The sequence below is a fragment of the Pyrgilauda ruficollis genome, unplaced genomic scaffold (assembly GCF_017590135.1).
Source record: "Pyrgilauda ruficollis isolate IOZ18807 unplaced genomic scaffold, ASM1759013v1 scaffold11, whole genome shotgun sequence".
In the NCBI taxonomy this organism is placed as follows: Eukaryota; Metazoa; Chordata; class Aves; order Passeriformes; family Passeridae; genus Pyrgilauda; species Pyrgilauda ruficollis.
Genome location: NW_024509210.1, coordinates 9,356,537 through 9,383,758, shown reverse-complemented (window position 1 = coordinate 9,383,758; position 27,222 = coordinate 9,356,537). Strand labels below are relative to the sequence as shown.

Below are 27,222 nucleotides of genomic sequence, written 5' to 3'. Positions count from 1 at the left end.
AAAAATTAAGTTTAGGATACTGACAAGTATTTCTACTGTTGAAACAGAATGATTCTACTTAAATTCTCATACTTGCTGATAAATATTTAAATAGGTAGTTATATATAAGAATTTGTGTTCCAAGATATGTTGCATTTCTTCCTTACGAAGTGAAATACCAACATTCCCTGAACAGAACGACCAAATAATTAAAAAAGTTTCTTTAAAATTAGAACATCCTGTTGAAAAAAAAAGGCATTTTCACAAATTATATTCCCACAATTAAGCATATGTAATCTTTACACGCAGGTTACTAAACTGCTGTCATTCAGATTTCAGTGCAAATGATAAAGTCTTTAGAAAGCAAACTTTTTTTTAAAAAGAACACAGGGTTTTAGCAACTACTGCAGGAGAAAATAACAGCTGAATTAAACCTGTTAGAACTTACACAGCTCATCACAACAGCTATTGCAACCTATTAAAAGAGAGTAAGAAATTCCATTCTCTTGGATTATATTCTGCTCTCTAGCCTGACAGTAAAACTGTTAGACTGCAACTTCAAATCAGTAATCAGGCTTTCTTTTTTGAGCCTAGGAACACATTGGGCATTTGTATCTCAAACTCCTAGAAGTAAAAGACACAGTTCATACTTGATCATTTCAAATGGGCCAGAAATGTTTATTTATCTGATGGATTTATCCATCTTGCAATTTAAGTGGAAAAACAGCATTAAAAAATTAAATGATTACCACATTCTAATACTATTTGATAGAGCAGCGTGGTAAACTCTTACCTTGCACAGCTTTACTAATACTTACTGATAAAAATCTGCCTCTTTTGCTGCTTCTTCACACCTTTTCAGTGTCTTGGTGTGCTGGTTCTGCAGAGACTGTAGGTCTGACATGGCCTTCATACACTGAATCTTCAGCCTTTCATAATCATGATTTGGTTTTGGACTAGGCCTAGCATAGAAAAAGAATACGGGGTCAAACATCAGGTACTAAAGTGAATGGAAAGCCTGGGAAATTATTATCCAATTAAAAAATGCTATCATACAACTGTTGATACTTAGGTTATAATATGCATTAATTTAAATACTGACCAGTTCCCTTTAAGATGCAGCCACTAACAAAAAGTCACTGACTTGAACTTGTATTAATTTTATATTGCGATGCATATACATCTCATAATGGGATTCTCATAATGGGATGATGCTGTCTAATTATCACTAACAGGGCCAAAAATACCGAACCTGCATGTCCCTCTCTTCTGAGCAGCAACACTAGCACAGAACAGAACTTCCACTGATAAAAGAACAAGTCCATCACAGCACACTTGGCTTTCCCGGGCCACCACGTTCAGCTGGCAGTGACAAAGCCCAGACCTGCAGTGAGGGCAGGGCTGGAAGAAGCTGCCAAAGTCGGAGACCTGGGCTTAACAAAGCTTCTCAAAGGCAGCATCTAGAGGACCTTGTCTTTAATTCCCTAGGAAGGACAGTTAAGACTTGAGAGAAAGACTTCCAGTGGAATATCCAACACACACATCTGTACTGGCAGAGTTTGACCTGTTTGACCAAGTCATTGTGGTGAATTACACACCTGTTTGTGTGCTATCATATTAATTTAAGCTACTATAAATAATGGAAAAACATGTCAGAGACTATCTCACATTTCTGTAAGATAATTATTTGAACAATATCTGGGTTTTAAGAAATCTCCAACATAATATAATCTCCAACAAGCATTTTTCAGTAAACAGAATAAAATAAAAGCCAAAATCCATCAAAATAAATTTTTTTACTCAAATTTCTTTTGGATGATTGGGAGAGCAATTTTCTAAAATAAGCTACATGGTCAAGCAATTGACAGCATAGATGATGTCTAGAATGTACGGTACTTGCACATTATACCTTTTTTTGTAGATTAGAATTAATTAGATTTGTATATCATGCTAGAAAATAAATTAGCAGGATTATATCTTCTTGCTTTGTAGCACTAAGCTTCTAAGAGACTCTGAATGGAACTGTTCCTCCTCTGTACACTCACAAGAATTTTTGCACCATTGAATTTTCTAGTTTTAAAACGAAGCTTCTGACATCTGTCCCTGTATCATCTCCTGAGTCTCTTATAACCCCACAGGCAATGAGGAAATTAATGCCTTCAAAAGAAAACAATTGCTTTCTAATTCAGCTCTGCTTGTTCTCATATCAGATTTGCTCCATTGGTGCACAGATCACTCTTCCTCCCTCAAACCTTAAGCTCCTCCAAATGGCTACTCTGTAAGCACAGCCTGAAAAGCAATCAGAACTTTCTTTGCTTCATACAAAAAACAGCAACATGGATTCTGGAACTGAAATGCAGCTGGCAACTGAAGGAAAATGAAAATGGTTTTGCACTACTGAAGTGGTAACAATTTTAGAAAAATAATAATAATAAAATACCAAAACTTAAAGAAATGCCAGCCACATCTGGTTCACAGATTTTCTGGGGGTGTGTGTATGATATAAAGTACTTTTTGGCAACTCAGTTGCATATGGGTTGCTGAATAGTGAGGCCTTCAATTGTAATTCCTCCTTTTCTCCTTTCTCTAGAGAGGTGCTTCTGGGGAAAAACAAAAACTCCTTCCTCAATTAATAAACTCTATGAACAATTAAAATCCAAAATCACATAAAGTTCAAGTCTTATCTACAGGGGTGTCTTTTATGGTATTTTTAAACTCATGCTTGAGGGGTATCAAAAGCAGTGTATGTTAATCACACAGTATTACAGATATCACTGCAACTAGTGAAGGGTTATTCTTTTAAAATACAGACATAGTTAGCACAAGTTAAACTTGATTTGAAATGTTTACACACTTGACAGAATCACTAAAACCCAAGTTATTGATTTAAATTAGACCTCAGGGTGAAATTATTCAAAGTAGATCCATCTGTCTACCACAGTCTTAAATGACAGGATTAATTGGAGTACAGTTGAACTCTCAGCTGTGACATTAAGCTTACTGCGACCTATTAACAGATGTTCATATTAAATTATTAGGCCAGTCTGAAAACTATGGTGAAACTTTTTCTACAAGTCTAAAATCCATCATGTGTTGCATATGTTGCTGAACTAACACTGACATTATTAAAAAAAAACAAAAACAAGCCAACCAAACAAAACCCCAATCAACCAACACCCAAACCAAGATTACAAAACCCAACAAACCACCTATAAACATATGGAGACCATGTAGGTAACTACACAAGTTAGCCAACCTACACAGGGAGGAAGGACCAACAATGCCACCAACAACATTCTGCATTCTACCTCATATAGATGAAATAAAAACCACATGGATATCCTAGACCATATGCTCCACACTGCTGTTCCCAGGCTTTCTGTCTCAGCAAGGAAAACAGAAATAAGCGAAGAAGGAATATTGGTCACAAGTCAAAAATCAAAACTGTTGCAAGACAACAGTCCATTCAACTGTATGTAGTGGCTGACTGTTTTTTTAAGCAAGAACACCAGAACTGTATGACAAAATGCCCCAGAAAATACTAAAAGTTACAATTCCAATAAAGGAGAAGTATCACTTTGTGAAGTATAACTTTGGAAGCACTTGTTCAAACAATAACAAAATTTAGAATGCTAGTGTCAAAGGCCCAACTGTTTTTGCTGATATTTGTACAAGAACTTCAAAAATCCTTCATGCTATAGTGGAATTACCCTGGCCATAAAATAAGGCCACAACAAAACTGACATTTACATATACCTGATGCTCACATAAAAGCTAATGCCAACCACAGGTCCAATTTTGTGGGCAATCCTACCTAACACCTTCTATTGTAATTGCAACAATTACAGATTACACACAAAACAGTCTCTTATGAAAGACAATTTTCAGGGAGTTTATTTGTGTTGTGGTTCTCTTCTGCTGTTACTATTATGTGAGTAATAACAGCAGGTTTAAGTCTATAAAGTGCAACTTGAGCATGCTAAATTACTTGGTCAAATCACCTAATCTCCAGCACACATGCACACATACAGTCACTGTCAATCCACAGGCACAGCATGAGCAATCCTACTCCTGTCCAGCAGGATGGCACATGCTGATCTGATTCAGCACATCACAATCCACTGCTGTGCCTCCTCTGCCACTGCTCTAGACTTAGTCAACATTTGCTTTGGAAAACAGCTCTCTGTTTTGCAACCTCCTCATCCAGCAGAGTCCAGACTGCCAATGTGCTGTAAGGTATTGTGAAGCATCCAAGGTGACGTGCCAAGGTCTGCCTCTGCACCACCTGTGTTTGGTACAGCCATAGTTACAGCAGCACACACAGCCAGGAAAATAAAGCCAGGGTAGAAAAAGTCACCACCCACATCATCATCTCTCAGCTTTCACACTTCAGTATTAACAGTTTACCAAGTCTGGGCTTTGACCCCTAGAGGGATGAAGATTAGTTTTATAGGAGGAAAGAATTCAAGGAGTAAAACAAATACCAGTAAGATTTCAAAAAACATAAATGTGTACGCATAAATGTGTAGCTGCTTTTACACTGAAGGAAAAGAATGTCAATAATAATCTTCATTCATTTCCCACTCTTCAAATATTTGATTGTTTGGAAGCCAGCATTCTCCATCTAATACTTACTGTCCAGGGACTGCCCAAATACAAGGTTTACTTTGATGGGTTGTTCTGAAAGCTGTAAACATTCATGTTTTATACAACATACAAATCCTACACTGAAAGCAAAGGATTGATTTGAGAAAGAAATAACTAGGGCAGGCTAGAGGACAGCCATCAGAACCTTATTAATAGCATCCAGGATTATGCAAAGATTATTGCAAACTATAAAATCCTCTATGCCTGAGCTCTAATAACTTCAAAGAAGAAATCCTTCTATTTAACTAACTGGAAGCTGAGCAGAAGATGTTGAAATTTGACAATCTTTTCCTTTCCCATCCCCACAATGCTTTGAAATGGTTACAGAGAACATGATGCTCTTAAAGGAGCCCTCAGAACTCAAGGAGGGAGGAGGGGGGCATTAAGATGAGAAGCTACTGAGTTTATAAAACCTCCAGATACTCTCAGTGCCAGTTCACTGGTTCAAATCTTAACCTTCTCGTACAGACAAAAAAATTTAATTAACCACCTGACCTCATACAAGCACAGCTAATAAAGTAACAAACAACAACAACATTAAAGCTCAGAAAAGTTACACATGATGGCAACACCTTCCAGAAAATCTGTTCTTTGCTCTTATTTCAGATTCAGTGGCACACAATTTTCCATGGTTCTGTACATACAGAGGCAAAAAGTGCTCAGTGTATCCAGACACATTTAAACATTAGCAGATCTTTAACCCTTCAAAATGAACTAATTCTATTGCCTACCCAATAAAATCCTTATTTATAATTAACTCATACTTGGACTACTGTCTTCCTCATAACATGTCAGCCCCCAAATCAGAATGAGTTTGACAAGCCTGCTGGCTATTAAATGACTTAAAAAGCATGTTCAGTGGAGGAGAATTCCTTATTCTCAACATATTTCTGCTACAAGTTCCCCAATGTATGTAAACCAGAAAGCTGATCTTCTAAAACACACTTACTCCACTCAGCAGAAATCCAAACCTCTCTCTTTGCAGAAGCATAGGAATAGCTGAAATTTTTTCCTTTCCTCATTTCTGTTCTCCAGCCAAGTATTCTGAGCTATTTCCCTTTCTTCTCCCTTGTTTTCAAAACACCAAATACTTCATCCACTGTCGTCTTTCTCTTCCTACAACAAAGCCCATGAAACCTAAGCAACTTCTTTGCTTTCTGTTCTCAATATAGAGATGAAACTTTCTCCCGAAAAATTGCTGGACAAAGTGGGATAGGCACTAAACTGGAAGCTCTGAAACATGGATGTAGCCACCACACCAGGATGCAAGTAGTATAAGCAACATATACACATTGCAAGCTCCTTAATGCCTCCCAGACAAGGAGGTGTCAAGGTGCTTGGAAACACTACTAAAGACTAAGTGAAAATGCTACATTTCCTTCCTGTTTACCTGCAGTCATCGAAGGTTGACCCAGGAGATGAAAGTGCAAGTTGCTTGCGCAGCTCATCCCTCTCTCGAGTCACCTGACGGAGCTGATATAAAATCGTCTCCAGCTTCTCACTCATTTGTCTTGTGTCTACCACAGGTGGTGGAGATGATGCTTTACCAGTCGTACCTGATGAAGAGAGAAATACTTGGCAGTGAGCAAATGCCTCTAAAGAACAATACAACTTCACCAAAGAAGTGAACACTAATGTTAAAAAATCCTGTATGTCTGTCTGCAGAATCCTGTCCAAAAATGAAGCAATTCATGTAAGTTTTCATCAGTGAGTTGAAAGAAGAATAACTCCAGTCAGATCCCATGCTAGCAGAAAGGCCCTGTGTTGCAAGTTCAGTTTGCATGGGTGGGTTCCTTGCTTATTCAGGAACTTACAAGCAGCTTAAAAGGCAAGGAAAGTTAGCAGTAACAATTGCGAAGACTTCAGAAACTGACATACTAATAGAAGTCAAGTTATTTGAAATGAAGAACAATGCCCATGCTTAAACTCCCCCCCCCAAAAAAAACCAAAAAAACCAAAAAACAAACAACCAAAAAAAAAACCAAACAAAAAAAAACCCAGTAAAATTCCCCCATATCAAGTTATTCCAGAGATAGCAAAAAAACTGCTACAACACAGGGGCTCTTCTCCTCTTTCTTTTTCTAGCAGCACAGAAATACCATTCTGCCATGGGCTACAGAAAACATTTAATGCAATTCTATGCTCTCATAGTTCACAATTTCTCAGTCTAGTATGTGAAGTCAAGGATTTTACTTACACGAATCATGAAAACTGGGCTTCATTTTTAACAACACCAGCAAACACAAGCACATAATCACTGCAACTGCACTACACATCAAATTTCCTCTAAGGGGCAGTCATACTTTAAAGCGCTTTATGGGACTTTTTAAGTCTCAGCTTTCCTAATATCAGAGCTGAACAATGATGGCTACTGTCTTCTCAGACAACTGTGAGAGCACAAGGTTGTCTCCTTCCCAAGAGAAGAGAGTCTGGTGTATCACTTCCTAACAACTGCTGACATGTAATTCAACTCTAATTTTAGTTCTCTTCATTTAAAATTAAGCTGTTAACGTAGTTTTGCTCACGTGTCTCTCAGACACATGAGAGCAGACTCAAAGACACAGGTTACAGATGTGACAGTTAAAGGCTTAAACATAGAAAGGTGATTATTTTCTATCCAGAAGAGAAATTTTAGAAATAGTTTGTAAAATTATACAAGTAAAACAAGTTGCTGACATATGCATTAACTTGTTAGGATGTACTTTTATTAGGGCTTTTTTTTAGTTAATTAAGCAACAATAGGAAATTCTCTCCACTCATTGTCTTTTCAAAGAAAGAAACTCAAAATTATTTCACTGGATCAAAAGCTAATCAATTACAAGCACTGTTTTTTTATCCCTAAACCCAGTTCACAAAGGTATTGCATAATGTAAAAATCCCCTCCAACTTTCCAGCAAAACTACCTGTGCTTTGAAGTTCCCACACCAAAATAACTGCAGCATCAGGACTATCACATGTACAGCATCTATAATAAGAGGATCCCTGGTTTTATACCTTCCAGCTGCTACTGTAATGAGAATTTACAAGCACAAACTGTTCTTTTTAATCTAACTATTGCCTAATAATGCATGCAAATGCTCTAATAGCAAGCTGAAGAAATAAAAAATAGCAGAAAGAGCATGCATTTGGAAAAGACAAACTCATATCACTCTGAGGAATTCTCAATGCAGGCTGCTTTTCTTACTACTTTGTTTCACTCCTGCATCCAGATAAAGCCCCTTCATCCATAAGGACTGACTTCACACTTCCATAATAGAGTTATCCTTTCTTTTAGATGAGAAATATTCTACATGCTTTTATGTCAAGATACCAGTAATAATACACATGATACAGGGGATATAGAGAATAAAAGAAGGAAATAACTAAGTCGATACAAAAAGTCAGAACATGTACTCATTTGAAAGAGTTTGGACATATCAAGGAAAAAGAAATTTCATAAACAAACTAAAAGGTAAAAGCAGACAAATCAAATTCAGGTACTGAGAAGTTGCATGGTCTTTGATAAATTCAGCGGCAACCTGCACATCATCTCACTTGAGCTGACACATCAGAGGATGTGTAACATGGAAAAAATCCCCTTCTCATCCTTACAGAGAGGTTCAAAAGCTTATGTCATCCTAGGGCTGTTTGCAAGCAAAACAGATGAACAGGATGCAAGAGGTCAAGAGGAAGGAGAAAATGAATCAGGAAGGCTGCTGTGCTTTCCAGGGAGGAAAGGGCACTGGAGGAACAATGTCCATCACTGCCATCCCAGCAGCATTCCCATGGACAATGTCTGCTACACAAGACCCAGACAGACACCCAGTGGCTGCCCTTGGGGATCTTTAAGCACCATAAAAGCAGGCCAGAGATCTACCTCTGCTCCTCAGCCTCCCCTGACAGCTTTAACAGCATCCAAGTGACAATCTTCTTCAGGCAAGAACATTTGTGCACAGTCCCAAAACTGTGCCAAGAAAAAAAAATCTGCTTAAAATAAAGACGGGCTAATTAGCCTTAGGAAAGAAGCTTTTTTCACAACTTGTCTTAGTACCAAAAGGGGTTATTTTTCATTAACTTGTCAATTTTTACAGTACATCATCAGATACTTTCACCTCTAATGCAATGATATTTTTGACACAAAATATCAGCCACAAGATGTACACCTCTTAAGCGCTGTAAAAACACAGATCAATATAACGCAGTCCTTCCCACTCCTATCCTTCGAAGAAGACTCAGAATTTACCTCTGCTTCATTTCCTAACCAGCTTCCATTTCCAATAGTTGTACAAGAGGTCTTATAAAGCTTAAATCAGATTTCTGAATGCTTAAAAAATAAGCACACACATTCAATAAAATTCTTTTTCACCAGAAAAATTCCAGTCTTGGTTTCTTTTAAAGCAGCTTTTAAAGATGGATGTTAAAATCCTTTTATTGCATCTGACAACTTGATGCAGCAGAAGGAAAATGACCTGTGCTTCCAGCTTCATATTCTTTTTCCATCTGACTACATACTTTACACAAAAGTACTTCCTTTTTGTACTTCAACCAGTCACATGGATCTTAAAATGCACAAGCCTGAAGGCTAAATCTCCATTATCCAAATTATGCCACCTTTCAGTAACTCACCTCCTTTCTCAGCCAGCCTGGATTTCTGAAAAGGCATTTGCTGCATGTCCTGCCAAGTGTAACTCATTCATCTGCTTTGATAAGCCTCACAACTCACTCCTGACACGAGTTGCACTTGGGTTCTGAGGACTCTACTGCCTGGAAGTCACTGCCTGGCCAGTTTCCAGGTGAGCAGCACTCACCAAGTCCCAGAGCAGCTGACAGCAGGGATGTGTGGTGTGGAGAGAACACCCACAACGCAGTACAGTCGCTAAGTCCTGAGCGTGCACTGACTTCATCCAAAGTGAGATTCTGCAGGATTTCCATCACAGGTTGTATAAAAGAAAAGCCTTAAAAATAGAAGCTAGAGCAATTATATCTTCCCTATTATAGCCCAAATGCTGGACTCCACAGAAACCACAAAGATCCATTACTGTAGCACATACTGAATATAACTCTCAATGATTACTCTAATCAACAATGACTGAAAAGATAATATATGCACACAGAAACTACTGCTTAGAAGGTTAACTTCATATATGGGGAATGGCTAGCATATTTTTTGAAGAATAACAGAACATTTTAACAGAAACAGGGCTGAAAAACTTAACCTGACAAAAGTGTACCATAATGCCAAGAAGAATAACAGAACATTTTAACAGAAACAGGGCTGAAAATAATGCCAGATGAGTATGTTGAGATAAGAAAATGGGTACCAATGCATAAACAGCCAATTTTAAGAAATATCATTAACATACTTTGAGTTATAATAAACTCCTTGGTCTTTGAGAAATAAACTTGTACAACAGATTCAAGTAATTCAGAAGGCAATCTGTCACAAGCTAACAGAATGCCTTAATTTTATAATGTTTTTTCTTCAGCTCATAAATTTGTGCTCCTTCCTGCTTGAAAACAAACAGGAGACTACTCATTGTACAGTCAAGTCTTCTCCATTGTTTTCTTTCATAAAAAGAAAATGAACGGAGATATTCAGGATATTATTTCTTCATGGTCTCATAAATCATGACAGAAAATGCTAAAAAATACTTGCAAGATGTATTGCAAAACATGATCAACGGAGTTTCTCCCCAAGCTAGGGAAGGTGTCAAGAGTAAAGACTTATGCCTGATGGAGGAAAATTGCATTCTAAAATATTTACTTTCTTTCAATAATTTATGAGCACTAGAAGAGGGTTACAATCTAAATTACATTCTAGTTATCATTTAAACACATTTCTTCAGATGTACCTTTTGAAGTGATCATGGAACAGCAGAGAGCACAGAACAGAAATGCACGCAGTGAAATAAAACTTCAGAAAAAACAAGTAGCAGTACACAGAGGAAAGAAAAATGAAAGGTAGAATAATGAACTGTAGAAATAGTTTCATCTCATGGACAGAAAACCTAATAGATTATGAAAGCAATGACAATCATGTAACATGCAAGGACAAAAGGATGGGTAGCATTTCAGTATATTGTTTTAATTCAGAATACAAAAACCAAAACAAAGCAGCAGCATCTACAATAAACTTTCAGCTTCAATAAATTTAAGACTACAGAAAGAACTGAACTGTGGTTCTAGAAAGGTCAACAGAAAAAAAAAATCTATAAACTAATACTAAAAAACAGCAGAGGAGATGGGGGGCAGGGGGGGAAAGGCAGACACATCAGTTTGAGGAGTCCTTACAGAATTTTGCTGAGCTGAAATACAACTTAAGAGTAAAATCTGTTACCATGACCAAGGCACGTACAGCTAAGTTTCTGGGTTTGAATTTACAGGAGTTCCCTGGCTCAAATCCCACTTTTGTCAGGCTTAAAACTGTGTACTGAAAAAATAACCCACTTTGAAATGTCCACACTGAACTCAAAGGGGACAGTGACAATGGCCAGCAGCTGCACACCAACCAAGGGGATGAGACTCCTCCAGCACTCCATCTTTCACATGTTCCTCCTGTAGGAGTTGTGAGCACTGGCTCACCACATCAGCTTCACAGCTCCAAAAGAAAACCACTGTCACCAAAAGGATTTCCTAAATGCACAGACTGATAAAGGGTCTCAAGGAGCAGTGAAAGACACCATGCTCCAGAGGTGCTGTCTGGAGTGCAGATGAGTATTCACATACACTATTTCCATCCTAACCACTGCAGACCAACCAAAGCTTCAAAAAATCCTACATGGAGCTGCCAAATGTTAAGAAGACCCTATAACAAGCAAAATACCATGAAGTGGTCAGCTCTATTACTAGTTGTTCTCTCACCACAAAAACACTACTGTCCCTTCTTCAAGACTACATCAGTATAAATGAGCAAAGTCAATTTTTTGATTGTTATATTGCTTTTTTTTTTTTAAAACAGGGCATGATGTTCATGGAGTACACTCAAGTACCTTTGAAGAGAAAGAAGTTGAGAGAACTCTGTGCATAACTAATATCAGACTGCAGATGCCTGAAAATGGACACCAAAGAACGCAGCAATAACACACTAAAGCTATTCAGAATGTTTATTACTTAAGAGATGTTTATTAATAAGCACACTAAAAATCACCTAGAAATTAAGGATCAATCCTAGAGACAGTTACATGATTTGCAAACAGTAAAACCAGAGAGTGAAGTTTACTTTAAGTGTGTGGAAGTGTTTATTTCCAAGTTGAAAGTCTTGTTTCCAGCAAACTAAATGAGTAGTTTACTACAAAGGAAATAAACCTAGATTAAGGGTTTTAATCAATCATTGAGACCAAATTTTACAGGAAAATTTCTGAATAGAAAGAGTGATGGGTGAGGAGGCAGGACATCAAAGGCAATTACTGCTGTACAGAAAAGGAATATTATGTGGTGTCCTGGTAGTGTTCCAAGCACCTCTCCTTACTCATTCATGGCCTTTCAATCAGTGTAATATTGTCACTTTCTCCTTGGTGTTAACTGTTAAGGTGTCTTCAGCAAATATAAACTTTGTGTCGGAAAAAAAAAAAAAAAAAAAAAAAAAAGGCACGAAGTACAATGAGAGACTACTATAGGCTGTCAGGGAAAATAATTATTTCAGACAAGGACAGAGTGTTTATTTTAGACTAAAATAGCATCATAAGCCATACCTGCAACTGAACAGTTTCTGTGAACAGTGAAAACAATTACTTTGTTACATCCAGCTGTAGAAAGTATGAAGCAATAAACTGAAATCACAACAACAAGAAAGGACACTTGTCAAAATGACCAACATGAAAATGCAGAGTGGAAGACAAACATTGCTGGGAAGGAATCTGATGGGAGGGTAGGAATGTTTGCTTTGGACTAACAATTAAGGCTCTCAGATTAAGCAACTTGAAATGCAATTAGTGGAAAACGATCTGTAAATAGCTTGTCAGGCTGATAAGCTAAAAAAGTGTTAAGCAAGGAAATACTGTCAGTTGTAGTTAAAAGTTGGACAACTTGGTGGAGACAGATGTATGACCACCTGATGGCTGCAAGGAAAGGCATAAAACTGTAAAGCCAGCGGTGGTGCTCATGACAGATTGCTGTCCATGGCATGGGGCTTCAAACTAGATAATTTTTAATGTCCCTCCAACCCAAACCATTCTACAATTCTATGTAAGCTCCCACAGCAAAATGTAGCACAGTGATATAAACAGAGACGAGTAAGAAGAAACACTGTGGATGAAAAAGATTATGGGATACCATTTGCAAAGTAATGAACAGCTGGAAAAGTAATAGTTTGTTAAAAAAGAAAGGTGATAACATGCAATGTGGAATGAAGAGGCTACAAGACTGACAGCTATAATCAAAACAATGCAAAGACGTCTGGCTGTGGAAAGAAGAAATTTATCCACGTGAAAAGATGGAAGGTCTTTTCCATTCCAAAATTCATCTGATTAGGAACTCAGTATACTTGAAAAGAATGGAAGAGTACGCAATGCCTTTCTGTTAAAAACTCATTATAAAAACTATTACAGAGGATCTTCTCAGAGTCACAGCCTGTTGCCTGCATGCAAGCTGCTGTGTTCCATTAAAATCCACTTCCTAAAATCAAACCAGAACAAAACCTAAACATCTGTGCATTGAGGATGGGAGGAAAAAACACTTTTAAAGCACTAAAGGAAAACTCTGAAGCTTCATTATGGTACTAGGACAGGTAAAAAATGGCGTGATTCTAGAAACCATAATCCTATGATGGCATCAAATGTCAAATTATTAAGTGCACAAAACAAACTGAAATTTTTAAAATAATTTTTAAAAAAGGGGTCTTCATTCTGTGTTCTACTCCTCCCTGTTATCATGACTGGTCAAGTGGAGACTTGCCAGGGACTGTCACATAGAAACCAGTAACACAGCTCTATCCAATTCCTAAGTGACACTGTTGTTCCGTGCTTGGCACGACAGGCACTGAATCTCCATAAATAATTGTTCTGATATCAGAGACACAGGACTACAGTTCTGCTCAGAGAGTTTGCTGATCACAGGGAGTGGGCAGATGAAGGATGCTTTTATTTACACACAAAAATCTTTATCATCGGCCAAGAGCAAAAAGAAAGGATATACAGAGAAAAACCATGACAATAATGAGGATTTTTTCCTTTGGGGGGAGGGGAAAGCTGGGGCTGACAGACAGTGGTGGTATTACACCATTACAGCAGTTGATATTGTACCTCTTTTAGAAATAAACTGCGAATATGTGCTCACCATACCATCAAAACCACCTGTTTTACACACAGCATGAATTTTATTAACACATCAGAAAGAAATGGAAGCAAGCAAAAGAGGAAAAAAAAAAATATTGCCATCTAAATTAATTCTGAACAAAGAAGAAAACACACAAGAAAAACCTGCTGTCACTGCATTTTTATTTACACACAGATACAACTGAAAAGGCAGAGTTTCTTCCTCAAGACTGCTAACCTGCTGTTACACGGGGGGGAACTGGCTCCCACTCAATTGCTTATGCTATCACATGCACATGAGGATGGAAGTTCATTCTTGCATCCCTCAGGCTCTGCAAGCCCCACAGAGGCAGGGAAACAGAAAAAATGCTTTGATGACAACACAGTACTCAGAATAGACTAGTCCTAAGCTTATCTCTGAGTCACATTATGCAAACTGCATCATTCACTTGCTCTCCTTTTTTATAGATATTACTGAAGACTAAGAGAACCCCAGAATATCCATTTGTTCCCCACACAGAAGCTGCTGGATAACTGTTCGTTCATCTGTGCTGCTGCTCTCCATGCTGGTTGCACTCTTGGCTTTCAGTGAGAGAATCAGAACTGCAACTACATCCAAGACTTGCGTGCATCATGGGTTTATAGAGAGATCAAAAGATGCAGTCTAATCTTTCCTCCTTTCAAAATACTAACACTGTGCTTTATTTATTGGACTGAGACCATGTTCTCAGAACTATCTTCTAACAAGGTTAGTTCTATTTAAGACTAGTTCTTAGATCAGAGTCCTTTTCTGGAAAATAAGTTCATTGTTATATACCATAGCGTCATAAATTAACTCAAACCAAGGATAGCTGTAAAATGTATAGCAACATCTCCATTTCACAACTTCCTGACTTGGAAGTATTTCAGAAAAAGATAATTTAATTAAAAATGCTGGCAGCAGAGCCATCTCTAACAATGGTTAGGGTAATTAAGGTTTGGGAAGAAAAGACGAAGCACATGGACATATGAGTCTCTAGTTACATTTATGAACCATGGAGTCTAAAGACTACATATGAAAGATGGTATTATCTCTCCTAATTAGATGATGCTAAGCTTAATTATCAGAGGATTTATCTGGGTGTACTTCATGGCCCCAAAACCTTTTGCATTTCCCCTCAAAAGTCAAATGTGCCCATCTGTTTCCGAGCTACTCAACAAACAGAACCGAGGTATTAATTTTAAACCAGTGTTTTGAACACAGCTATAATAAAACAGTTCCCTTATCTTTGCTGTGAGGAAGGTCTGTGTGAGCAGGGAACTAAAAATACCCCTTTATATACATGTGTGTGCACATATAACTACCAATGTCAAACTGAACATATTCAAAAGCTTGCACTGTCTCCAGACCATGACATATTTACCTTTTCTCACTGATGCATTCATTTCATAGGTTAAACTTACTATTTCTACTGCACAGAATTACCCTTGTGAAAATTATTTCGGTGAGAAGGGACAGAGTAGGGGGAAGATGCATGTCAAATTCCTCAAATGCTACAGCACCTCAGTATTTGCTAGGATTCCATTCAAACTAGTCATACGAAGCCTTAGGGGAGCTGGCATGCAGGCAGATTTAGTTATGATGGTTTGTCATTCAATAAATCCATCAGTATTAAAATAATCCTTGAAGTGACTTGCAAAGATGTCTATTAGTATATGTCAGTTATTACGCACTTGTTCTATTGATATTGGATCACAAAAAACACTGTCTCTTGTAGAACAAGATGTGAGGGTGAGAAAACAGTTGGAGCAAAAATCAGACTCATTAATAACAAGTCTATAATCACACCATAAAATAAATATGCCAGTTTCAAACAAAGAATTATCCTGGCTGTTAATCTCTTAACTATTAAATACTAAACACTCATTAACAATTTGAATAAAATACAATTATGGACAACAGTAGATGACCATTTTTGTTTAATAGCAGGGCATTTAATTTTCAGGTCATAAAACAGCTTCAATCACTGCAAACCCCAAAGACATAAGTTAATTCTGAGGACAGCCTGTTACATCAAATGCCCAGATCCAAATTCAGTATGAACTTCAGGATCTTAAAATATGAACAAAACATAGCTTGTGGGAAGTAACATAAAAAAAATTAAACAAAATTACAATTTAAATGTGCCACTCCTTTTTAAAATTAAGAACATGGAACTAGACAGTACCACCTGCATTTCTCCTATCTCAGCCATCACTTCATCCAATTATCCCACAAACTTACTGGATTTCATTTTAGAATAACTACCTTCTTTGCAAGATGCCTTTCTGATTGTCCTAAAAATTTAGGAACTGTTTTCTTTCTATTTCCAGTCCCCAGTTTACTTTCAGCAAATTAAATCTACCCTTCCTTCAGGCAGTAGCACACAAGTGTGGTCTTGATTAAAATTAAACTAACGTGTCACAGCTTCCGGTCTTTTCAGTAAATACTTCATTCAGGCCTCAAATCTTGTTCCTGCTTGCTGGAGTTAAAAGTTCAACTCAATGACTGCAACAGATGTCTACCCACATCCTTAAAAAGACAACTGACTTGCCTGGTGCTGTCAGGGAACTCTACAGACGTCTGACACAACACTGGAACTTTAAATATGCAAGAGCCTGCATTCCCTATCCAGGGCAAATGACTTCTATACGGATTTCACAATAGAAGGTATTTCTAAAAGTAAAGATGAGGAAAATTGACAGTTAACAGAGCTGCTCCAAGAGCATCTTGTGGACAAAACACCTCTAATAATGTTTCATATACCTCCAATTTTTTTCCTGAGTCTTTTGTCTTTCCCAATCATTTTAAAAACAGAAAATGAAGCAATTAGTTGAACACAGAGAAAAAATGCTACAGCTTTTAGCGACTGCCAAAGGTTTAGAAGGCTATGACCTTGGCTAACATACTTTATAACTTCTATGATGCTTTTGACTCTGACCACAATTTTCACATCTACATAAATACATATATAGACATTCTTAAATATATTCTCAACAGCCCAGACTTGTGTAAACACAATGTTGCCATTTTTACATAATTTTCCTAAGTAACACAAAGCATACTGACATCATTTAATATATCCAAATGTAACAGATTTTACATGCAGCACCTGCAGCCAGCAATGAAAAGGCTTAGCTTGCACTGCACAAAAGTACACTTGTTCCTGGTGAAGATGGATGGTTACATCTTATAGTTCAACTTGGATTTTATGACCAGGATCTCTCTACCCTTCCCAGAGGCAGCCTTAAAAAGTTGTTCTCTCAGTTCCCAAAAGACACACTCATCAAGTTCTTACATTAATACTTTACTCACCAATGCTGCTCAGAGAACTGCTGCTTTCAGAGTCAGAAGGCATTATGGACAGCACACTGTAAGTAGACCCTAAAATCAAGAAAATAAAGAGTATTACTTCTTCTCCCCCTTTTCATCTCTCCAAACAAAGCTATGATTAATTTCCTTGATATTGTAGATTCCAAATAAACTCAAACTACTAAAATTATTCAAATTACTAAATTAGAGAGGACACACATGACTGAAACATAAAAATCTAACAGGCAAAGTATAACTTGTAAATGAACACTTCACTGTGCATTTTTTGTGGTAGAAAATAATTTTGGATAACATGGTAAAAATGAGTTCAGCAAAATATTGAGTACATCAGTTATTTCAGACAGACTAAAAACAAAGTTTCAAATCTATTTTAGAAGATTAGGAGTGATACATGTGATAACAGTGGCAATCTATTTTGGTTTCTCATGTCTTTACATGTACCAACTCCTAATTCATTGTGTAACTAATCTGTATTCTTCTCAAACTTCATTCAGTCTTAAAAATTTCATTTATATTTGTAATTAAAATTTGCCTACATCCATTGCCTACATCCATTTGCAATTTTCAGTATCTGGTCTTAAAAGCAAGGACCCACAAAGCAGCAAGTTTTTTCATGTATTAATAGACCAACAGACAGTGAAGCTTTTCATTTTAGCTATTTTAGAAGTACGCTAGATTTTATTTACCAGAAGAACTAGAAGGACAGGTCCTAGTTCAAAACATTAACTAAACAGCTCCACCATCTCTCACAGACAGGATAAACACACCATAGTAAAGACAGGCAATGATTATGTACAAAAGCCATTAAATCTGGGCTATTTTCAACACTCGCCAGGATGCAAGAGCTGTGCTCACAACAGCCAAGCCCTAAGGTTGTTTCAATACTTTCAGCAGCTTGCTTTCCTAGAGTCCCCCCTTCTCATATTTTAAAATTTCTTTCTTCAAGTTTCTTTGAAATTAAGGAATAAAAGCTGAGAAGCAGCAGGAATAAACGCATGGAATAGACTGAAGGAAGGCTAGGCTAGAAAATAAAGAAATAAGGTTTATGTTCATCTCCTCTGCTTCTTACTAGAGAAAAGCATGACATCTTAAGCTACTATGGTGTTAGATGAATGAAAGACAAGATGTGGTAAAATAATTCTACTAACACAAGTAATAACAGAAAAACTCCATTAAAAAAAAACATTGAAAAGAAGCAAGAAGAATTGCATCTTGAAGTAGACTGTTTAATCTCTCAAATCTCTGTGAAGAATTATTTTAAAAATATTGGTCGCAAATAATTCTCTTCATTGTAGGGAATATAATTTTTTTGTTTTGTTCACATTTTTAAACAAAATCCAATGAGTACATCACTAACAAACTGTCTGGATTCAGAAAAAATCTGCCGCACATTTTTGCTTCTATTTCAGACATTTTCAAATAATAATTTAAGCTGTATTCCTATTTAATTAAAGCTTATTAAAAGCTAAATAATTTCCACATGAGTTATACTTAACCTCCTTGCATACACTAAACTCATATGACTTGCAGTATTTCTTGCAGTCTGGACCTAGACTGATTAGAATCATAAGTTGAAAAAAATCAGTATATTAAACAGTGTAGGACATCTTTATGACAGACCACACGTATTGAGATTGTATCAAAACTGCGTGGGACTCAGGCACAACAAAATCTTGCGCCAGGAAGTGACACTTAATTATGCTCAGCAATTTAAGGTAAAATTGCCCAGTTCCTCTAAAAGATTACATAGGAGTTCCACACCTAAGGAAACTTGTTGTGATTGTTAGCTGCTTTTGCTTTTAAGAGTGAAGAAATACAAGACCCAAAACCTAATCACCTTAACTGATCTTCATTTTATTTATCTTGAAGACACTGATCCTCTCTGTATTCTTGTCCTGTATTACAAGCCAGAGGCAGGACTTAAGTTAAATTGTGCTCCCTGGAATGGACAGAAAAGTTTTGTGAAGCTGACTTCATCAATGGAGAAATATGACTCTCCAAAGCAATGTTCTTAAAACATTAGTTCATATTTGTAGATACTATATCTGGTATGCATGGCATGCTATCAAAAAAACCTACAATTATGAAGAGGGAAGGAATCATCTGACCCGTTCATAATTCCTCACTTACAATAACAACAACAACAATCTAGTCACATTGTCTGGTTTTGTTTTGTTTTTGAATTACACAGGGTACAAGTTCATTATCTGTAACAAGTGCCACCTTTGTCATTAGAAGTGGCATTAGTAAGCATCAGAAACAACAACCAGAGGTCCCTACACAGCTGTCACAATATTAAAATTCATCTTCAGGTACTGTACTGACACCATCCTTGTATTAAACCCAGGCTAAAGTGGCAGTGTGCTTGGCATATTTTGCTTGATAACTAGCAATATGTCATTGATACCTGCAAATGCTTCAAGAAATATTTCCCCATCATTAGAATGCCTCCTCGCATAAATGAAAACACACAAAATCATCCCAACAGCAATTTAGATACAGGTTAAAAAAAAAAAAAAAAAAAAAAAAAAAAGCACAGGTCAGTTTCTACAACCAAATGCACTAGAACACCCTGTTTATTTGAAAGTTGCACAACCATGATATTCTAATTAACTTGTTGAAAACTCACCTTCCCCCGAAAGAATTTTCTACTTTATTTCCTGTTCTTCATGTTTTCTGACTGTCCATCTTGTCAAATTGCATCAAAAGAAAGTAAGATCTGAACACTAAACCCAACAAGAAGGCATAAATACTTTCTTAGATAAACGCTGAAAGTGCTTCACACCTAGTTCACATGCCCTTCCACCACACTTGTCCAAATAGTTCATTTGAATATTTTTTCTGCTAGTATTCACTTTGCATACTGAAATCCCCCAGTGGTAAAACCTGCTACATTGCATTTCAATTCACTGATTTATAATAATTGCTGACAGGTTCCTAAAGTTCAAAACTACACCTTGCAATGACAGGATTCTGAGAAACAGTAGAACCTATATCTACTTAAAAATAGAAATAAGAAAAAAACCCCAAACCCAATAACTACATCAACAAGAAAACCCCAAAAAGCACAAGCTAACCAAAAACTAAACTTATCTACTACAGATACACATTCATCTGGTGAGGGAAAATACATAACCATCCTATCTTGACACGGCAGACTTGCTTTCTCTTTTACTTATCCAGACATAAGCTTTGGATCAGTTCCTGGCTGTATTAAACCGCTTTGGCAGAGCACAGGGATTTAGAAACTGCTACAGTATATACTTGAGAACCTTAAGAATCTCATTTCCTTCTATTTTCAACAACTAGAGCAAGTAAAATTTCTTTAAGTTATTACTGTCTTTATTAATCAGATTACAGGAAGGCCGCTTAAGAACTTGCAAATTCAGGAAAGGAACTTGTTGCTTAAGTGTGGAAGCCACCTCCAGGGACAACAAAGAACTGTGTTCCAATTTGCCTTCATCTTTCACACAACAGCCACACAGAAAGAATGATATGTATTTTCCTTGCTAAGAAAGACAGCAATGGAGGAAAGAGGAAAAAAAAAACAGAACCAGAGAAGAGTTACACATCCTGAGACGATCGCTACTGTCTAAATTAGCAATATCCTCATCAGCAGTATCAAATCAAAACTGGTAGAATTAAACTAGTCATACAAAAGGAAAACAGAATATTTCTGTCTTCTGTCTTTTTAACTTTTGAACTGTGAAACACCACGTAACACTGGACATGACCTGTTCTTAAAGGAGAAAATAAAAAAAGCCAAGTCAGCTAATCGCCAAATAATGTCTCCAAAACAAGCTTGCACTTGGAATCTTCTGTAAGAAAGTAGTAAAAAGGATCAAGTAGGATATCTTCTGGGATATTACTGAATGATTTGTGAGAAAAAATACAGTGTTCAGATTAAGAGAAATAAGCTGTCAACTGCCAGTACTACATAGAAACTTCTCATCCTCCTCCATACAAATACGCAGGCTCTGCTCGTAGCTCCAGAGCATAGTGTATGCAAGGGCACTGGAGTGGCCAAAGAAGGCCTTTGCACCTTTGCAAAATTCATTGCACATATGCTTTCAATCTTCTAATTATTCCCCCCCGCCAGCCCTTATCTACAATTCGACTCAAAGAAAGCTATTTCATCTTCCAAGCTTCATTCCATGAACTAAACTGTGGCACAATAGTTCCTCTCTCAAATAAACACCCTCAGCACAGGGCCAAAGAGACAAGTATACTAAACCTGCTTCAGTGTGTGAAGAACAAGGGGGGTTATTCAAGGAGCATGAGCTGTTTCATCCCACATGATGGGGAGTGCTCAGATCTTGGCTGCACAGCTCTTGATAGGTCGTGCATCTTTAGGGACAGCATTTAGATCTGCAGTATGGCTGACTTCTAAATTAGGCACGATTTCTAACTAGAAACACTTAACGTATTGTAGGACCAAGACTGGAAGGAGCCTTTGCCTTTGGTACTTCTCTGTGTTTAAGGATAATGCTAAACAACGCTCCATGCTCCTCAGCTGCAAATTTCCATTGTTAATTGAATTCTGCTCCTCCTCCCACCCTCCCTTTGCAGTGCAGTGACTGCCAGCTGATTCAACTTATCATCAGCGAATCATTTTTCTGACAGAAATCCAATGCACTGGATGAGAGAGCAGCACAACAAACATTGCTTTATCCACATCTCCACGCATCAAACAAAACTGACACTGGCAGGACTCCTACATGCTGGGGGGAGCAGTTGTTTGATTACAACTGGAAACGACCCAGAATTCAATGTTCCCTTTGCCTTTACAAAAACAAAGCTGTCCAAGGAGCTCAAGACCACATGGATTTGCCATGCTCTGTGTCTGAAGCTATTCTTTCCATGGCAGCCCGTGCAGCCAGGTTTGTCACAAATCACACGACATGGTCACTGCTTGCAAGCTGTGTGAAATTCAGACACTAAATTCTCATCTCTTAAAAAACTTTCAATTGAGTGTTTGCTTCCATCTGTGGCACACTTATTTCAGATGTTTCACAGTCATTTACCCTGAAGGATATGAGCAACTCCAAGAACAAAGGTACAAACTTAGCAGTAAAGGTCAAATAAAAGTAGATGCCATCTCGCCCAAAGTTTGCTATTTCTTCCCTGTCTGCTTTCAGGCATGGCTTTGTTATTTATTCTGTATATCTATTTTTAGGACATCATGAAAACTAAATGAACATGAAATGGCTTTTTAAATAATTAAGCAGCCAAAAACCCACATTTCTTTCATTTCCCAAATAGCTTAGTCCGGAACAGTTTACAGAAATGGTGAGGGTCCAAAAGTATATTCTCCTTTTCAATAGAAAAAACTTTTTATAACAAAGTATTAATGAGATATTTAGATATTAATATTAAAAGAGCTGTTTGGGAAAATACAGATGCTTTACTGTTTAAGTCGAACTTGAACTCTAAATGATTATAAATACACTTCTGTTAAGGACAGAACACTTCACACATGAAAAAGGACTGGGGCACCTTTCTCTGAAACATTTAGTAAAAACGAACCTAAAGTCAGATTTAAGTGATAATTATGACGTAACATGACAATTTATGTTAAGGCCGGGATTCAAAAACTTAAGTAACCTGCCAGAAGCCAGAGACATCCATAAAGATGCCCTGAATTCAGTTCCTAATTGTCAGTCAGTACAGCATCAGATCTTCAGCTATTAAAAACAACACTAGACCAACACCTGTAAAACTCCTATTTTCTTAGCAACATCTGAACAAAAGAAATATTTACTTTTATAGGCTTATGCACAAAAGGCAGAGAAAAGAGTAACTGATTAGGAATTCTTCAATTTCAGTATTTAGTACAGATGGGAAAAATTTGCATTTAAAATCAAGTTTTAGTAAAAATGCAGTGCAGGTAGGTGAAGCAAATTATCCTGTATTTCAGCTCATGTAGATTGCACATGAGCTGATTATTATCAATGCAGCAGCGTTGTCTTCTGTTCTAAAACATGATGTGGCATTACAGCTGACTATCTTATCAAACAACTACAGATTTTTTTATAATTATTTTAATTTTTCACACAGATGCTTTAACAATTTCCATTAACATATTCCAAGGAATTCATTCCACTTCACTGGTAAAAAGACAAAGGTATACATTTTTTCTTCCTTCTACCTATCAGGAAGATTTCTGTTGTTTGCTGGATTATGTATGATAAGCCAAAGACAAAAAATTAAAGAAAAAAAGATAAAGCACAACAAAAAAAGGCTTTTTTTACCCTCTCCTGATACTATCTACCTTTTCTAAACTCACCTGAGTACAATTTAATCTTATAAAGCTATCTTCTCTGAATATGCTGATTTCTATAACCCTAGCACATTGACATGGGCCAAACTTATTTTTCTAACGAGAACAAGAGCAAAGTAGTTGGAATGCTCTTCTCAGAAAGCAGCCCATTACTATTGAAGCACCAAACCAGCTAATGATTGAAGAAGTTACTTACACAACACCTCCTCATATGAGCCTGTCGTTTCTAGTCTGGAATCCTCATTTTGCTGCAAGTTACAAACCAGTTCCCATCTACTGCTCTCAGGACTGCAAGAGATGTATCAACACAACCAGCCACATTTGGACTATGTGGGAGTCACTACTAAATGTGCCTCCTTTGAAAATAAGAGTCATGTTGGAAGATTTGACTTTTCCAACTCATTCCAACTCTCAAAAGAGTGGTTTTTCCTAAAGGCAAAAGTAACACATGTAACTACACAGAACAAAAACCCGTCTTCCCCCAAGTACCAGAGTGCTCATGCATACAAATGCTCGCTCTACCTAGCAGCTAAGAGCCGAGACTGCTGGGAAAAAAAAATGAACTCATGCGGAAGCAATTATAGCTCGAACTCCTGCTTTTTGCCTCTTCTCTGGAGGACACAAGTGCTGCTACTTTTCCTTCTCTCTCAGTCATGGCAGGACAAGGAGGAGACAATGGTCTCAGCCTCTGCTGTGGCTTGATAAGAGTGGGGAGGCAGTGACATGGTGCTTTGCAACATCAAAGGAGTTTCCTTGCTTAGACACAGATATTCCTAGTGGCTTCTCCTGGTCTCTTAACGACAAGAAGCTGCTTGGAGACTAATTCTATTTGAGCGTCTAGAGAGGCTTTTTCCTACATAGCAAGGGTATCAACATGGTAAATTGACCTTTTTGCTTTTTTGTAGTTATTATTTTGGGAGAAATCTAACTGCTGCAAGTGTAGCAAGTCACCTAGTGCCTAATGACTTAGGACCTTTTAAACCAACAGGTCTGGGTTACCAAGCAATCAGTTGCTGTGTGTGTACAAGCAATAGGTGGGAACTTGAGATCCTAGTGAGAGGCAGGCAGACGTTACTAAGGGAGGATTTTTAGAACCCAAATTTTCACTGTAAGAGCAACTGCAAGGGCACAGGGGGAAAAGCGGTGGCAATGCCTGCAATACAGGCAGCCAAATGCTATTGGCTCTATCAATTCTGGAAAAAGTTCTAAAGCTTAATGCACTGACAGTGTACTGCTAAAAGCCTGAAATCACACTCTGACAGGAAGCAGTAGTATTACATGACAACACACACTAAGCTATACAGAGTGCAGACGACTTCCTTGGAGTTTGTGGAGGAGACACAGGCTAAAAATTCAGCAAATGCACCTGACGTCCAGCACACTACTCCAAATGCAAATATAATGCCCTAGTCCACTAAGACAGTGACAGCAGAGAAGAAGAAAGAAAGCAAGACTACAACACAGAAGAACAACATGGCATATCAGACAGCAGAAGTCACAGCTGTTGAGGGGAAAAAGACCGGCCTCACAGCCAAGACAAGCAACTAAGACAATAAAGAAGTCAAGGCTTGTCGTGACTGGGAAGTCACCTGCCTGTCAGAAAAGTCTGGTTTCTCCTTAACCATCTCTCATGTTCGTTTTGGAGCAGATTCTGCCTCCCCATCAGCACCACTTGTCAGGCATGAAGATTGAGTGGGGACAGTTTTAACATTCAGGTTCTGATGGCAGCACAAACATATCCTCAATAAACATGCCAGGTGGTTGGGCACAGCAGATGGCAAAACTTGGCAACCTCTTCATTTAACCAAATAAACACCCACATTTCATTAATTCCACATCAGCAACAGGAGAGGCAATAAATATTGCGCCTCCAAAGGTAGCCTTGAGCAGGCTTTGCTGTGCAGGCTTCATGGCTGCCTTTGACACCTCTTCTCTTCAGAATACTGGCTTTCGTTAGATCTTGTTCCTTGAATAGGCAGGTTCTGCAGATATTGGGGATTTTCCTAAAGGAGGTGGTGTCAATAAAACCAGCTGCCATCAGGATCAAGTGTTCCATTGTGCTTCCCATTTCAACAACAACTATGAGAATAGTGATGTTAATGGTGTTCAGAGGACAGAAAAAACATGAGGAGAATGGTAGTAGGATTAAGAGAACAAAAGGTAAACATTCATTGCATCCAGTGTTTTCCTCACATGCAGTTTCCAGCATGAAACTGACATACAGTTAAACACTAACTAAACTACAGTCAAAATCAAGCCCTATAAGAAAAGGCTTCCCCCTAAAAAAACCTTCCTAAAGCCTGAAGAGGGATGAATTACAGTGCTACTGCACCCACAATCACCAAATATTTGAAAGACATTACAACAAAGACCAAATTCAACTACTCTGTAACATAAAAAACTGCTTAGGAAATTACAAAGACAACACAGGTTGAGAAGGATCACCGTTTCTCACAGGATTAAAATCTTCCATTGTGAACTACAGCCATCTTTGATACTGCAACTCTTCTCTACAAGACATTTTCACCACTTGTTCCTTTATTCTCTCACAGTACTGCTGCTGTTACAGAGATATCTAATGGCAATGTAGAATAAGACTAAGTCAAGAAAACTCAAGACATTTAAATTACAAACAGGTGGGTTACATTCAATCCCAATTTTTCCAAATCCACCTGTTCTTATGTTGCTGCATGATTTTAATGTTAAGAATACAAAGCAGGGGAAAAAAAAAAAAAAAGGAAGTCTAATTGTATAAACAAATATGTAAAAACAAACAGATGACTGGCACTCAGCTCAATAGTTTCATCTTGCCTAAGAGCGCTATAAACCACAAATTCCTCATGGGAAACTTCAGCACTACATCTTCTCTCTGCTTGGATAGTATCTTCCAAAAATCGACATTTTGAGAACATTAGAAGATATGTCAAAAGCAACTGTGAATATTACTTTGGATCCATTAGAAATCAGTTCACATTTCAAAATCCACAATGTAACAAACCCCAAAAGGGTTTTAATTTGTACAAAAGCATATAACTATCTCTTTTCTTTCACAAATAACATCACAGAAAAACTTCAGAGAAAATTTCAATTCTTCAACTGAAAAGAAGATGGATAGCATGTAGCTCTTTAAATTGCTGCTTTCCCTTCCTATGCTACCCTTTATCCCGATGGGAAAATAAATCCTGAAACTTCTCACTTAAGGGCTAAATTTGCTTTTTAATTAAAGATGCTTGTGTTGATTCTGTTTTATTTAAAATGCAGAGATCCTTCCTGCATAAAAATACTTAATAAATCAGTACTTCAAAATAAAATAAATGCACAGAATTAAGATAATTGAACTAAGTGACAGAGAAGAAATCCAAGCCACTGGAGAGATCCTGAGGGTAAGAAAAACCAACCAAACAAAAAAAGCCAAACACCCAACAACTTGTTTCCAGCCAGACGAAACATTTACAATTTCACACAGGCCCAGACTTTTTTGATCAAGAGCACAGTCAGATTACCTACATGCTACTATCTTCAGAATGAGGACAATGGGATGAACCAGAAAGATTTAATCCCCTGAACACTCTTATTTTTGGCATGTTCTCTGTATGTTACATATCCTGACAGGTGAGAGTTTGAGGTTGGTCATATTTATTTATCTTTCAGCTTCATAAAGTATACTTCTCTCCATTCTCTAGATAGATTATCAGAGGGAAGAGTGTCAATGCACAAATGTACACTAACATTTG

At 37.5% G+C, this 27,222-nt stretch overlaps 1 protein-coding gene across 3 annotated transcripts in view; it reads right to left on the bottom strand.

Moving 5' to 3' along the window:
• Positions 1 to 27,222, bottom strand: part of DLG5 (discs large MAGUK scaffold protein 5) — a 95,790-nt gene that overhangs the window by 44,018 nt on the left and 24,550 nt on the right. For all 3 annotated transcript variants that reach the window (XM_041474806.1, XM_041474824.1, XM_041474814.1), the window contains exons 2-4: positions 17,191 to 17,259; positions 6,017 to 6,182; positions 798 to 941 (exon numbers count right to left, since the gene is read on the bottom strand). In XM_041474806.1, the coding sequence (XP_041330740.1) occupies positions 798 to 941; positions 6,017 to 6,182; positions 17,191 to 17,259 (379 nt within the window). The remainder of the gene's footprint in view (positions 1 to 797; positions 942 to 6,016; positions 6,183 to 17,190; positions 17,260 to 27,222) is intronic.